General features: G+C 42.8%; 1 protein-coding gene across 1 annotated transcript; it reads left to right on the plus strand.

The window, feature by feature from the left end:
- Window positions 1-900: 900 nt before the first annotated feature.
- Window positions 901-13,962, plus strand: LOC120024509 (nucleoside diphosphate kinase-like). The gene is made up of 5 exons (XM_038968781.1): window positions 901-1,139; window positions 11,551-11,681; window positions 11,905-12,006; window positions 13,153-13,265; window positions 13,542-13,962. The coding sequence occupies exons 1-5, from the start codon at window positions 989-991 to the stop codon at window positions 13,660-13,662; spliced, it is 618 nt and encodes a 205-aa protein (XP_038824709.1). The 5' UTR covers window positions 901-988; the 3' UTR covers window positions 13,663-13,962.
- Window positions 13,963-16,520: the final 2,558 nt, after the last annotated feature.

Raw genomic sequence — 16,520 nt, forward strand, 5'->3', positions numbered from 1 at the left:
TGACAGCCTGGGATCGAACCCGGGTCTGTAGTGACGCCTCAAGCACTGGCCCTTTATTGTTGGCAATTTGAATGCACAAAAATACCTGAGGCTAATTCTTTTTAAAGGTATCTGTGACAAACAGATGCATATCTGTATTCCCAGTCATGTGAAATCAATAGATTAGGGCCTAATTCATTTATTTCAATTGACTGATTTTCTTCATGAACTGTGTAAATCTTCGACATACTTCTTATTAGTGTGGCTTGACCTCCATCCACTTTCATGGGATTTGTGACGTCACTCCCAACCTTTTATTATATTCACTGTAAACAATTTAACTTTTGACACAAATCAGCTACTGTGACCACTTTCCCAACTTCAAATTCTTCAAAACTTTTAGCAACTGTAACTACACTGAACAAAAATATAAACACAACATAAAACTATTTCAAAGATTTTACTGAGTTACGGACTCTTGCTTGGGGAGCACTACTATTGAGTAACCCAGGAATGTCACGAGTTATTTGACATGAGAAAGCGCGAAAAAAAATTGCTCTACAGAGCAATAGGCACAATGAATGGCTAAATTACATCCGGACACGAAGGGTCCGCGGAGCTCCCACTGATGCTCCTCCTCCTCACCACTCTATAGGAGCTAGTGACGACCGAGGTTGAGGGGTCGTCAGTAGTTAGCACAGCCGCAAAGTCATAAACAGCACACATTTCTACAATTTATCTTATTAAAATCGAATTATACACACGGTTAACCTTATGCTGAACCTTAAATGAAGACCCCAACGCATGATTTTTTATTTTGACTTTGTGGCTGTGTTATCTAGTAGAGACGGGTTGAGGGACCATCTCCATGCGGCCGCTTTGTCGGGGGTGGGACTAGTGGTCGTTGTTGAGGAAGGCTAACTATCCTACTAACGTTACGATCTTACTGGTAGATAGATACATGTTAAAGAATCTCACAGGTCGACAATAACTTTGGCTTGTTTAAATAATGGTTCAATTTCAAAGGTGTTGGCTGAAAAACCTTATCCTGCAGAGTCCGTACTGTCGGGGAGTTCTACCATTTAGAAAAAGTTATATCCCTGAGTTCGCATTTTCCCTCCTGTTTGGACATCGACGCGCTGGATACAGTACCACATCAGGTTAGTAGCCCACTCTAGTCTAACATACTATAGTAGTAGGCTATAGTAGGCTATTCATGATTTTGTTGGACTTGTATAATGAAGTTATTTTGTCTGCAAAAGTTGTAACTGGACACACATTCCACTGGCGCAACGTTTGGAGTTAGTTGCAATGAAAAAACGACATGTGGGCAGAGAGGAAGAGGAAATGCGAGAGTGCGTACTCCGCACACAAAGATAAGACAACGAAGTGAGGAATTTTTGTATGGAGGTCATTGCCTCCTATCTTTGAGGACATGTATTTCCATTGTTAGAGCGGTCACTTGACTATCTTGTCAATATAGATAATCTTTGATATAGGCTTTTTACAGTATTCATGTCTCCAATTACATTGCATTAAACTGGCTGGCTAAATTGAGTTATTGGACGTCCCATTTAGCCTTGTGAGAGAAATGGCGCAAAGCTGCCCAAATGTTTTGTCCAAACGCAAATACACCTCGCACGCGATACCGTTTTGGAAACATTTCGAATTTAACTTTAATATTAGCGATAAGTAATTGTTCTAATAAAAAAGATACACTTAACTGTAGGGATTAAAGTTCTCTGTCACTGCGACGGATTTCCGTCATATGGATTCTGGAGAGGTCGTTTTTGAGATGTAGATCTGGGGGTGTTTGGAGATTAAAGCCTACTACAGACATATGGTATATGTTTAACTAAATATATTCCCAAATAAATGTTTTCTCAAATTGTATTTTCTTTGTTACGCAGTGTGCACTAAACGGACATGCATGATTGTAGCGGACACTTCAATGTTCAGACTAAACTGGAATTAAATAGTCTACAACTCGCACCACCGCGTTTTTCAACTCAAACAGCGGTGTGTAGGCAATTCAAAGCCTATACTTCATCACTCAGTGCTTCTATTTTTGACATATAATGTTATTAAAACTACATCAGACAACCCCATATTAGAATAGTTTACCTATTTACTTAGTCGGCTTCTATGCGAGAGTAATATTCCTCTCGAGGTGCAATCAAAATTGGGAGAGCCATAGGCGGTAAAGATGTATTCTGGCAAGCAGTCAATGCACAACAATTCTTGATGCAAGCGCAATTCTTGATGCACACTTTGAAAGCAGTGTTGGCCTTTGTTAAAAAAGAGGGTGATCCTAGTTTTACACTGAACAAAAATATAAATGCAACAATAAACATCCAACATTTTCTAAGATTTTACTGAGTTACAGTTGATATAAGGAAATCAGTCAATTGAAATTGAAATACCTTTTTCTTTAAAGGTATATGTGACAAACAGATGAAAATCTGTATTCCCAGTCATGTGAAATCCATAGATTTGGGCCTAATGATTTCACATGAATGTAAGAAAATGTAGGCACTCACTACTTACTGTAAGTCGCTCTGGATAAGAGCATCTGCTAAATTACTAAAATATAAATGTAAAATGGAATACAGATATGCATCTGTTGGTCACAGATACCTTTAACATAAAGGTAGGGGCGTGGATCAGAAAACCAGTCAGTATCTGGTGTGAAGACCATTTGCCTCATGCAGCGTGACACATCTCATTCGCATGTAGTTGATCAGGCTGTTGATTGTGGAATGTTGTCCCACTCCTCTTCAATGGCTGTGTAAAGTTGCTGGATATTGGCGGGAACTAGAACATGCTGTCGTACACGTTGATCCAGAGGCTCCCAAACATTCTCAATGGGTGACATGTCTGGTGAGTATACAGGCCATGGAATAACTGGGACATTTTCAGCTTCCAGGAAGGAATTGTGTAGAGATCCTTGTGACATGGGGCCGTGCATTATCATGCTGAAGCATGAGGTGATGGCAGTGGATGAATGGCACGACAATGGGTCTCAGGATCTCGTCACGGTATTTCTGTGCATTCAAATTGCCATCGATAAAATGCAATTGTGTTCATTGTCTGTAGCTTATGCCTGCCCATACCATAACCCCACTGCCACCATGGGGCCCATCTTCCTCTACTGCCTCAGCATAAGACACCTTCTGCACTACTCTGATCCTGGCAACCTCAACCTGCTTTTCTCTCACAGGACACCTGATCTCCAGCACCATGGGTAGCCCTACAGTTTACACACACCGATATTACACATTCCTTTGTCTCATGTCCTCCTGCGCACTTCTCACATCTAGGAATTTCCCTCGTACACACTGCTACCACATGACCATAAGCTTGACACCTAAAACACTGTAATGGGTTTGGGACAAAAGCCAACCGACACATCCTGACTTGACTTTGTCTGGTAAAGACTCTGCATCAAATCTCAGGATTACAGATTGTGTCTTCTCTGTTTCACCACGCTCTCCACCAGGTTTGCGTCACAACAAACGGCGGGTGTCACAGACACCGGGAATCTTCAACTTCAGTTGACCCTCAACACTTAGTCACCCCAGTTAACACTCCTTTCAACAGCGCCCTGCTCCGGAGAGGAAAGTAAGTCCTATTTCTTCTCCCCAGTTTCGTGGTGTGGAGCGCACGCTCCCCCTGGAAGGCAGAAATGCAAAAAATCTACAAGATTCCACTTCCACAAAATATCTACACCATTCCACTTCCACAAAAAATCAACAATATTCCACTTCGAGTCACTTTCACCAACCCAACAATCTCCAACCTCTTTTCCACCCAACCTGACACCACATATCGTTTTGCCAGAAGGCAAAGATCCATTCTGTCAAAAAATCTCACTCCCACTGGGCCAGAATCATCTTTGTCTTCATCAGGATGAGGCTCAAACTCTGCGATCTTCACCACACCTGCCACCGTAGTTAATTCATCCTCACTCTGGTCATGTTCAATTTTCTTAGCTCTTCTAAAAGTTCTGTGTGATCCACCTCTGCATATTCACTCAAAACATGTTCCACTTTTCAATTTTTCTTCCTGTCTGCCATCTTCTCCTTGATCAGATCTTTCAGAAGGCTTGTGCATTCATTCCCCCATTCCATATATGCTTAAGTTGAACTTTCCTCCTTTTTTCCCTTTCCACCCATCTTACCCTCACCTCATGGCCACACCGGCAGCCATTGAACCGAAAAACTATTCTGACCTGTACCCCCGTGCGGCATTATTTTACAAATGCAGTTTTACAACCAGAGTTTCAAGTATGCTTTAGGAGCAGTTGTGCAACAGAGCTCTTAAAGGAGCAATGGCGTCTTAAACTGGCAATGGCATACTTTGTAATATAAACCTACAAATACTTTTTTTTGAGTGAATAATTCTTTATATATTTATTATAAAATAATAACAATCAGGATGTTGTGTCCAATGGGGTAAATGCAGATGGACAAACCCCAAGCTTCATCCTATGTACATTTTATTGCCACTATGCTGTATCAGTTAGGCTACAGGTGATAATGCTTATTGCTAATAGCACATCTAATAAATAGACCATGCATAGGCTAGATACATGGTCCAATATGTTAAAATAATTGAAACATTATTTTTACCAATATGTTTTTCGGCCCATTTCTGGAAGTGGAAATTATATTTTATATGGTGTCAGCATAATTTATTTTCATACATTTTGTAGTAGAATTCACCAGAACTAAGCTTCTCAGTCCTTCTACATAAAAATTATCCCGGGGAGGACCTTGGATCCTCTAAGCAAGGGGACTGGAATTGGTCCAACTAGCAGTTTAATACATGCGCAAAATGATCTTCTTTCCCTAAAAGAAATGATGGTCATGACTTTCTGACATGAAAGGGGAGGTTGGCTCCAGACAATTGATCTGAGATCGACTTAAGTTTCAGTCATGGGATTATTTTTTTCCCGTTAACCCCTGAGACTGCTGTACAAAATGCGATCCAGCTGGAAATGTGGAATGGAATTGGGCAATTCCACCGTAAAAGCCAAATGATGGTCAATCCGAAATCTGCAGTGGCCGTACAGTATTTAAAATGATGCCGCCTACAGAGAAGTCGGAGTGTTCAGACTTCTTGCGCTTCGGGGAGCTGTTATACACATCCAATAAATTGTTGTGCACCACACGTAGTGATTCAGGGCTAATCTCTATAGCCATCCAGCTAATTACAAGCAACTGGTTAAACGAGAAGACCTTACCTCTTCTGAGATGTTGGAGTCCGTTTCCCGGTGCTGCACCGTTTTTCCACCTGCATCTCCATCCCAAATATTTTTGGGCCTGTTACAATACATCAATCAGGATGGATTTGACAAATATCCACTTTGTTAGATCAGATTTATAGAATCTGCGCCACTCCATTGTCCGTCTGTCTCCAATGGTCTGCATTCTATTGACCTCTTTACCACATCTATCCCCATTACCTCCCTGATCTCTTTCCAGGAGTTCAAACTCATTTTAGTGTCGTTGAAATCCATACACGAGGTATCATGAAGATGTATCTTATTTGTGAACCTGTTCTGATAGCCTTTCGTCAAAGTTCCCCATGTTTATTGTCAAGGAAATGAGTTTGTGTTTGATGGTTTGAGGTCCAGATTGGGAATTTAGCCCAGACACCAGGTTTAACACCCCTACTCTTACGATAAGTGCCATGGGATCTTTAATGACCTCAGAGAGTCAGGACACCCGTTTAACGTCCCATCCGAAAGACAGCACCCTACACAGGGCAGTGTCCCCAATCACTGCCCTGTGGCATTGGGATATTTTTTAGACCAGAGTAAAGAGTGCCTCCTACTGGCCCTCCAACACCACTTCCAGCAGCATCTGGTCTCCCATCCAGGGACTGACCAGGACCAACCCTGCTTAGCTTCAGAAGCAAGCCAGCAGTGGTATGCAGGGTGGTATGCTGCTGGATCAAGGGTGAGATGGAGGTAGAAAGAGGGGGGTGTATTTCTTTCTTTCTTTGAGAGGGGGGTGTATTTCTCTCTTTCTGTGAGAGTGAGAGGCGTAGCAGCTTTAGCAGCAGGACTCTGGCAGATCAAACATTCTTCCTCTGGATTAGAGAAAGGTAGAGAGAGATAGAGGGGGAGAGCAGCTCTTTTGTCGTCTCTGATAAACGTAAAACTTAAAGACGGGCCATAACAACAAACATGAGTGCTGACCTTTTAGAACAACAATTGTGTGTGTGAGAGATGGAGAGGTGACCGTCTCTGTGGGAAAGTGATGTGCTTTCCTCTCGCCCTTCAGCGCTGTGGCACCATCAATAATTCACCAGCGCATCACACAATTCAATGCTGCACAGCACCCTCTATACCAGGGGTAGGCAACTAGATCGAGCCGCAAGCCGATTTTTGTTGGAGTGAATGGTCGGGGGGCTGGAAAATAATTATAAATAATTTGCAGTGCAAATTGACCACAGCTAAGCCCCAAAATGTATTATTTTCAAATACAATAATTTCATACCTTGATTACATTAAGACACAATCACATCTCTTTTTTACATTTGTGGGAATACTTGGGAACAGATCTTGGGGGGCCTAAAAATATTCACTGGCGGAAGCCTGTTTCTGACCCATGATCTATACCGTCTCTCAACCCACACTTACTATTTCTATCTCTACCTCCCCACCTCTCTGTCTACAATCCCTTTATCTCTTTCTCTACCCTTAAGGCGTCAGCATGCTTCAGTTTGGCTGGCACCTAGCCGAGAACCTTACGAGTGTGCTCGCATGCTCCCTTAAAAAACCTTCTCTTGAAATCCAAGAAAAAAGCAGCGATAGTACTGTTTGTCCATTTTGAGAAGCCGTAGCCAGTATACACTTCCTCAAAATAGTCAGAATTCATCTAAGATAACTCAACTCAAGAAATCTAACATTAATTTTGATGTTTTTTTCCAAGGAGATCTTAGTCGCGCAATTTTATATTAACTAAGACGTGTGGTGCAGTATTTCTCAAGATTTCCTTTTGCATGAAAACGAGTCTGTCGTTGAATGACAACAAATACTTTATTGAAGAATCCCTACTGTTGACCAATCACCGACTTCAGCTTGCCTTGAGAAAAAATGTTGTGTGCCAAAACAACGTCAGCACAAGAACTGTTCATCAGGAGCTTCATGAAATGGGTTTCCATGGCCGAGCAGCTGCACACAAGGCTAAGATCACCATGCACAATGCCAAGTGTCGGCAGGAGTGGTGTAAAGCTCACCGCCATTGGACTCTGGAGCAGTGGAAACATGTTCTCTGGAGTGATAAATCTGGGTTTGGCGGATGTCAGGAGAACGCATAGTGCCAACTGTAAAGTTTGGTGGAGGAGGAATAATCATCTGGGGCTGCATGGTTAGTGCTAGGCCCCTTAGTTCTAGTGAAGGGAAATCTTAACAACAACATACAATGACATTGTAGACGATTCTGTGCTTCCAACTTTGTGGCCACAGTTTGGGGAAGGCCCTTTGCTGTTTCAGCATGACAATGCCCCCGTGCACAAAGCGAGGTTCATACAGAAATAGTTTATGGAGATTGGTGTGGAAGAACTTGACTGGCCTGCACAGAGCCCTGACCTCAACTCCATCAAACACCTTTGGGATAAATTGGAACGCCGACTGCGAGCCAGGCCTAATCGGCCAACATCAGTGCCCGACCTCACTACTGCTCTTGTGGCTGAATGGAAGCAATGTTCTGAGTGGAAAGCCTTCCCAGAAGAGTAGAGGCTGTTATAGGAGCAAAGGGGGGGACCAACTCCATATTTATGCCCCTGATTTTGGAATGAGATTTTGGACAAGCAGGTGTCCACATACTTTTGGTCATGTGTATATCCTGATGCCTAGTCACCGTACCAATGCATATCTAACCCTACCACTCCAGTATCCATGCACATTGTAAATATGGTGTTGGCACTGAGCCTGGAACTAACCCTGTATATAGCGTACTTACTTTCTCGTGTTCTTCTTATTTCTTATGTTTTTGTTCTACTTTACTTTTTTAAATAAATGTTTTATAGTACTACTGCATTGTTGGGATAGAGCAAGCAAGCATTTCACTGTAGTAGTGCACGTGACAATTAAACTTGAAACTTGATCCAGCTATGGTCCAAACGTTCAATTGAGAACTCAAGGGCTGGGTATACCCACCTTGGGTTAAGGCTAAGTAGGCCTATAAATGTTTATTTTATTCATGACAACAGAATTCCATGCCAGTCAGAGTTAAGGCTATCCTGCTGGCTATAGTAATAGGGATATAATTATATTAGCCTACCTCAGAAAGATATGAGAGACGTCCATATCTGGGTCACAACACCGCAGGAAACCTACCTGCTCTGAGTTCACTGAGTTCATGGAGACAGGACAGCAGCACAGGGCCGGCGGCAGAACTAATTAGTTGGACGTGCTTTTGATTTCCATAGGGGGTCACGTTTTTTTCACGAGGCCTATGAAAACTTCAACGGCAACCAAACAATAGTCACTTTGTGAGTAGCGCATTTCATGGACAACACGTTTCAAATTAGAAATTGAAGGACTAATTTGGCCGCTGCACCGAGAGATCTACACAAATATTCAAGCATTTTTTTGTTGTTGTTTCCTGTCACTTTTCTCTTCAATGTCGCATTCGATTCCCGATCACCTTCACTGTCACCAAGCAGATTGTTTACTACGTTTTATAAAGTTAATAATCACTCTATAAAGCAGGTAGGCCTATCTGCTATATCTCATACTCCACTTCTCTTATCGTAATCCCTTACCCACCAGGAGCATATTAGCTACAGTGTAAGCGGCTCGGTCCTCAAACAAACTCTCCGCATAGGCTATTTTAAATATTTATGTAGTTGTTACTCATTTTATAATTCAAGAAGCCAGGTACATTTTATTGCATTGTCTCTAACATCCATTTTTTACTTTTATATAAAAAATGTGTATGTCACAGCCCATGCTCCAAACAGCCTCTGAACAAAGAAAAAACATCCTGATAAAGGCCATGGACAACCTGGAAAAAAAGCAAACTCGGTCTCTGCAACCAACAACGGGAAATTGTGGTATAAACCAAATTGGCCCACATAAAGAGAGGGATCCTGGTGTTCACCAGAGACATTCCGTTCTTGAATAGACTTCTCACTCTTTGGCCCGAGGACGCCTTCGCTGGGGCACAGCTGTCATGCCTCCTAACACAACAAAGGAGGAATGGTTTACCCCAGGACAGACCCTCCAAACAGGTCATCATCTCAGGGCTCCACACTGCCATTCCAGTTAAAGAAGTCCGTGCCGAGCTGGAGAAACAGAATCCTCACCAGACAAACTCACCTCCCCGCCACATTTATCAGAATTCACCTCTAAACCAGAAGACTCCATACAACTACTACAGGAAGGCTTCTTCATGCATTACTTTCACTACAGAGTTGAAAAGGCAAATCCACCCACCATAGTTAAACATTGTTTCAAATGCCAAGAATTCAAAAAAAATTCAGCCCAGTACAATAACCCAGTCAAATGTCTGAGGTGTGGAGAAAACCACCACCACAAAGCCTGCCCAAACAACAACAAAATATGCAAACGTGTGCACACTGTGGGGGTGGGCTATCTTCAGCCTCAAAGAGCTGCCCCAGCTACATAGCCCTCACCACCAGTGCTGCCGCCACCACCACCACTCTAAGGCAACCCAGAACACAGAGAACCGTAACCCACCTGCAAGAGGAACTACAAAATACTGTAATGCCACAATGAGGAAATTACCTTTTGGGTCAAGGGAGAGACTGATTTTAAAGCCCTGTTTATACCTGTCCCTAAAATAAATAAATAAATAAATAAAAAATGATATTTGAAATTGAGCTCAGGTGCATCCTGTTTCCATTGATCATCCTTGATGTTTCTACGACTTGATTGGAGTCCACCTGTGGTAAATTCAAATTGATTGGACATGTCTATTATATAAGGTCCCACAGTTGACAGTGCATCTCATAGAAAAAACCAAGCTGTGAGGTCGAAGGAATTGTCTTTAGAGCTCTAGAGACAGGATTGTGCTGAGGAACAGATCTGGGGAAGGGTACCAAAACATTTCTGCAGCATTGAAGGTCCCCAAGAACACAGTGGCCTCCATCATTCTTAAATGGAAGAAGTTTGGAACCACCAAGACTCTTCCTAGAGCTGGACGCCCGGCCAAACTGAGCAATTGGGGGAGAAGGGCCTTGGGCAGGGAGGTGACCAAGAACCTGATGGTCACTCTGACAGTGCTCCCAGAGTTCCTCTGTGGAGATGGGAGAAACTTCCAGGAGGACAACCATCTCTGCAGCACTTCACCAATCAGGCCATTATGGTAGTGGCCAGACAGAAGCCACTTCTCAGTAAAAGGCACATGACAGCCTACTTGAAGTTTTCAAAAAGGCACCTAAAGACTCTGACCATGAGAAACAAGATTCTCTGGTCTGATGAAACCAACATTTAACTCTTTGGCCTGAATGTCAAGTGTCTCGTCTGGGAAACCTGGCACCATCCCTAGGGTGAAGCATGGTGGTGGCAGCGCCATGCTGTGGGGATGTTTTTCAGCGGCAGGGACTGGGAGACTAGTCAAGATTGAAGGAAAGATGAACGGAGCAAAGTAGAGATATCTTTGATGAAGACCTGCTCCAGAGCGCTCAGGAGCAGGCTGGGGGCGAAGATTCACCTTCCAACAGGACAACGACCCTAAGCACAAAGCAAGGAGAACGCAGGAGTGTCTCTGAATGTCCTAAAGTGGCCCAGCCAGAGCCCGGACTTGAACCCGATCGAACATCTCTGGAGAGACCTGAAAATAGCTGAGCAGCGACGCTCCCCATCCAACCTGACGGAGCGTGAGAGGATCTGCAGAGAAGAATGGGAGAAACTCCCCAAATACAGGTGCCAAGCTTGTAGCGTCATACCCAAGAAGACTTGAGGCTGTAATCGCTGCCAAAAGTGCTTCAACAAAGTACAGAGTAAAGGGTCTGAATAGTTATGGAAATGTAATATTTCTGCTTTTTGTTGTGTGTAGATTGATGAGGGGGAAAAAACAGTTGAATCAATTTTAGAATGAGGCTGTAACCTAACAAAATGTGGGGAAAGTCAAGGGGTCTGAATACTTTCCGAATGCACTGTATAAGAAGGGACACTGTCAATTTGGGCTCCATTGAAGGTGCCGATACTTCAATCTTGGGAGTCATTATAGTGGGCTCTAGAAAACATGTACTACAGATGCAAAGGACAACCATTATAGTCCATCGAGCCCATTTCAGCCATTACCGGAGTGTGTTTGATAGGTCACTGCAAACATTTCTGCGGTCCTAACAATAACGCAGAAAAAGAAAGGGCACAAGCAAGAGTTGGAAAGAGTCGCAAGAGTAAAATGAAAGCAATCAATCCAGTGAGATTTAAGTAACAAGTGAGATTTAAGTAACAAGTGGATTTTGCACCACTAAAACACAGGACATTTCTGTCTGAAATGGAGAAATCTACAGGTGGGCGGGGCATGCGCGTTGCTAAAAGTTTAATAGAGCACGTGTGTGAGAGTAATTCTTCTCTGTGTATAGGGATCCCTGGTGTGAGAGAACGTACTCTAGTTGCAGTGAAACCAGATGGGGTCCAGCGTCGCCTTGTGGGGCATATCACGCAACGCTTTGAACAGAAAGGCTTCAAACTGGTGGGCCTGAAGATGCTACAGGTGAGAATGTCCAATTCCAAATGAACCCCAAAGCTCCTGCCTCCTAGGCATCTGAAAGGATTGGATAGGTATAAGCAATATGATAATAAGCAATATGATAGTAGCTTCAACTTGTCCTCTGATACAATATTTGTAACTTGTCATGGATGTGGTTTATTCATAAATGTCTATGTAAATACCAGACTTTAAAATAAAGGTTAACCCAATGTTGGCTTTCTTTCAGGCACCAGAGGAGCAGCTCTCTCAGCATTACCATGAGTTAAGGAGGAAGCCGTTTTACCCCAGTCTCCTGCACTACATGACCTCTGGTCCCATAGTTGTTATGGTGAGGGTTCCTGCCTCTATCTAGCATCATAATCCAAACTTCAATTGCTCCGTTTCAGGGCTCGATTCAGTCCGTAGCTCCGAAGTTCAGCGCTATAGCGCGATTGAAAGGTAAAGGCTGGAAATGACGGCTCAATTGGAAATTATCTTTTACATTTCAAGCATGCTATAGCACTGAACTTCAGCGATACGGATTGAATCAGTCCACACTGTTCTCACTTCACTGATCAGTCTGGGTGTCCTCTAATAGATGGACGCCTGGACAGTTATTTCTATAAAATAACGGGTACAATCAGCTCTTAAGGCCCTTGCTGAAGTACCTTGCACAATGGTAGTAGATGGTTGCCATGATCTGAGACCAGCAACCCTCCTTTTGCCAGTTCAGTTAACTTTTTCATCACTCAGCCCTAGACTCTAACCACCTCCTCTGGGCTACCTACTGTACCATTATTCAATTCGTTTTGAGTAATGACCCTCCAAATCGGTTTTAGTGAAAAGATGGCCAGATGAAATGAGAAGCCCCGTTTTATACCTGGTGCTAACATACGTCCTTTGTCCTGACATTCTGATTCTGCCCACATTTATAGACGGGTGTAGGCAATTTAAAAGAAGCATTGTGATCAGATCTTCCTGACCACCGACTCTAGAGGCAGTCAGGGCTGTAGTCATGTGTCTGGATATCTTACAAGTGTAGCCTAGCGGTTAGAGCGTTGGGCCAGTAACCAAAAGGTTGCTGGTTTTGAATACCTGAGCCGACAAAGTGAAAAATCTGTAGATGTGCACTTGAGCAAGGCACTTAACTCTAATTTGCTCCAAGTGCGCTGCACTACTATGGCTGACCCCATAAAACAACACATTTCACTGCACCTATCCGGACGCATGTAATCACCCAGGATAAATGGGGCTAGAGTGTGAAACAATAATTAAATAAAGCAATTCATTTTAGATTCCCAGACTACACTGCCTTATGTTAAATTCAAAACCACCTAACCACTTGTGTAGGGATTAGATAATGGCAGTGGCAGTGTGTTCAAATATTGATTTAGTGCCAAATTGATTGACTTTCAATTAACTTGCTGAATTTACTGATTTTGAAATAGGATTGCCCTAATCCTGATGGCGAACTTCATTCATTCTTGTTGTCTAGGTGTGGGAGGGTTATAATGTGGTCCGGACATCCCGGGTCATGATAGGAGACACCAACCCAGTCGAGGCCCAAGCAGGCACCGTTCGAGGGGACTTCAGCATTCACATCAGCAGGTGAACCTTTTTCAACAAAGATTCACATTGAAAGATGTTTCACGTTAAAATAATTGGCACAATACCTTTTTCAACAAATATTTTAATGATAATTGAATTGGACGACAATATGAATTTTGAGAGGCATAAAAATAAAAGGATGTACAGTATAAACATTGAACTTTATCATTGAGTGTGTTTTGAAAATTGGAGCATCATTTCAATGGCAAAATACTAAAAACTGGACTTCAAGCCATTAACAATGAACTAATGAATGTAGGTTTTTTTTTTTTATAGAAATGTGGTCCATGCCAGTGATTCAGTAGAGGGGGCTCAGAGGGAGATCCAGCTGTGGTTTCATCAAAAGGAACTGATGGATTGGGACTGCTGTGACCACAGTAGTACCTACCAGATATGAGAAAGAGATTGTAGGCAGAGATAGAAAGAGAGAGTTAAGCATTTCATTATACTGTTGTATCCTGTGCATGTGACAATGAAACTTGAAAGAGTGAACAAGGTAGAACGACCAATAGGAATAGTGGCTCCATAACCATACCTACCTCTTTGTGTCTTGCTTGCAACACTCAGTGTCCCACGTGCAATACTCATCCCTCTCCATCGTGGGTGGCTCTAATACCCCTAAGCCTCTCAGCTACTATTATAGTGTTTGGTCCTCACCATATGTACAGTGCGTTCAGAAAGTATTCAGAGCCCTTGACTTTTTCCACATTTTGTTACGTTACAGCCTTATTCTAAAATTAATTAAATCGTTTTCCCCCCCTCCTTCATCTACACACAATACCCCTTAATGACAAAGCAAAAACAGTTTGTTAGAAATGTTTGCAAATGTATAAAATATAAAGAGCTGAAATATTACATTTTCCATAAGTATTCAGACCCTTTACGCAGTACTTTTTTTGAAGCACCGTTAGCAGCAATTACACCCTAGAGTCTTCTTGGGTATGACGCTACAAGCTTGGCATACCTGTATTTGGAGAGTTTCTCCCATTATTCTCTGCAGGGTCTCTCAAGCTCTGTCAGGTTGGATGGGGAGCGTCGCTGCACAGCTATTTTCAGGTCTTTCCAGAGATGTTCGATGGGGTTCAAGTCCGGGCTCTGGCTGGGCCATTCAAGGACATACAGAGACTTGTCCCAAAGCCACTCCTGCGTTGTCTTGTCTGTGTGCCTAAGGTTGTTGCCCTGTTGGAAGGTGAACCTTCGCCACAGTCTGAACCTGCTCCAGAGCACTCAGGACCTTTCATCAAGGATCTCTCTGTACTTTGCTCCGTTCATCTTTCCCTCGATCCTGACTAGCCTCCCAGTGCCTGCCGCTGAAAAACATCCCCACCGCATGATGCTGCCACCACCATGCTTCACCGTAGGGATGGTGCCAGGATTCCTCCAGACGTGACGCTTGCCTTTCAGGCCAAAGAGTGCAATCTTGGTTTCATCAGACTAGAGAATCCTGTTTCTCATGGTCAGAGTCCTGTAGGTGCCTTTTGGCAAACTCCAAGCGGGCTGTCATGTGCTTTTTACTGAGGAGTGGCTTCCGTCACTCTACCATAAAGGCCTGATTAGTGGAGTGCTGCAGAGATGGTTGTCCTTCTGGAAGGTTCTCCCATCTCCACAGAGGAGCACTGGAGCTCAGGTTCTTGGTCACCTCCCTGACCATGGCCCTTGTCCCCTGATTGCTCAGTTTGGCTGGGCGGCCAGCTCTAGGAAGAGTCTTGGTGGATCCAAACTTCTTCCATTTAAGAATGATGGAGGCCACTGTGTTCTTGGGGACCTTCAATGCTGCAGAATGTTTATGGGTACTCTTTCCCAGATCTGTGCCTCGACACAATCCTGTCTCTGAGCTCTACGGACAATTCCTTCGACCTTATGGCTTGGTTTTTGCTCTGACATGCACTGTCAACTGTGGGTCCTTATATAGACAGGTGTGTGCCTTTCCAAATCATGTCCAGTCAATTGAATTTACCACAGGTGAACTCCAATTAAGTTGTAGAAACATCTCAAGGATGATCACTGGAAACAAGATGCACCTGAGCTCATTTTTGAGTCTCATAGCAAAGGGTCTGAATACTTATGTAAATAAGGTATTTCAGTTTTTAATAAATGTGCAAACATTTCTAAAAACTTGTTTTCGCTGTCATTATGGGATATTGTGTGTAGATTGAGGGGAATAAAACTTTTTTTAGAATAAGGTTGTAAAGTAACAAACTGTGGGAAAAAGGAAGGGGTCTGAATACTTTCTGAATGCACTATATTTGGACAGTGAAATGAAAATGTTAATTTTGGCTCTACTCCAGCATTTTGGATTTGAGATCAAATGATCAATATTACAGAATGTTAGTTTATTTGAGGGTGTTTTCATGCTTATCTGTTTTACCATTTAGACATAACAGCACTTTATATATAAAGTACCCACATTTGAAGAAGTATTTGGGCAAATTCACTTATAGTGTAGTCTAACTGTTAGTATTTGGTCCCTTATCACTTGGATTCAATGACTTCATCAAGCTTGTAACTTTACAAACTCATTCGCTGCATTTGCAATTTGTTTTTAGTTTATTATGGGACATGTCTTGCCCAATATTAACTGAATGGTGTCGTCATTTTATTTCTAAATGAGCTGAGATGTTTCTGAAAACTTCCAGATCCATGCTGATGCTGCCATGATTTCCAAAAAATGTATTATCACGGTGTATTACCCACTACAATTATGCAGTACAGTGTAGTCAGCAAGAATTTTAGCATTTACACTGGTGGCCCCCGGTGGCAATAAATTCATAAAACCAAAAGCTTACCATGACTTGGAAGAGTTCCAGTGTTGGATAGCCATAGCCAGCTAGCTAACATAGCATCCCTCTCTGTCTTTGAGTAGGCTAAACTAGCTAGCTGCATTCGCTAGGTAAGTGAGGGAAAAAAACTAAATATAGATTGCTCTCTCGCTTCTCCTTCATTTTTGAAGAAATTAATTTGTTTAAAACTGTTCAACTATTGTCTTTCTCTCTTTGAGTCAACTACTGCACATTTAATTTTATATTTTTTTATTTATTTTATCCCATTTTCTCCCCAATTTGTGGTATCCAATCGCTAGTAATTACCATCTTGTCTCATCGCTACAACTCCCGTACGGGCTCGGGAGAGACGAAGGTCGAAAGCCATGCGTCCTCCGAAGCACAACCCAACCAAGCCGCACTGCTTCTTAACACAGCGCGCCTCCAACCCGGAAGCCAGCCGCACCAATGTGTCGGAGGAAACACCGTGTACTTG

This window comes from Salvelinus namaycush, chromosome 2 (assembly GCF_016432855.1).
Source record: "Salvelinus namaycush isolate Seneca chromosome 2, SaNama_1.0, whole genome shotgun sequence".
Classification (NCBI taxonomy): domain Eukaryota; kingdom Metazoa; phylum Chordata; class Actinopteri; order Salmoniformes; family Salmonidae; genus Salvelinus; species Salvelinus namaycush.

Excerpts from the sequence above, each read along its gene's own strand:
- LOC120024509 (XM_038968781.1), top strand. The coding sequence starts at position 989 with ATGGTTCAATTTCAAAGGTGTTGGCTGAAAAACCTTATCCTGCAGAGT. Across the intron at positions 1,140-11,550 it reads TGGATACAGTACCACATCAG|GGATCCCTGGTGTGAGAGAA; the intron begins GTTAGTAGCCCA and ends CTCTGTGTATAG. Across the intron at positions 11,682-11,904 it reads TGGGCCTGAAGATGCTACAG|GCACCAGAGGAGCAGCTCTC; the intron begins GTGAGAATGTCC and ends GCTTTCTTTCAG.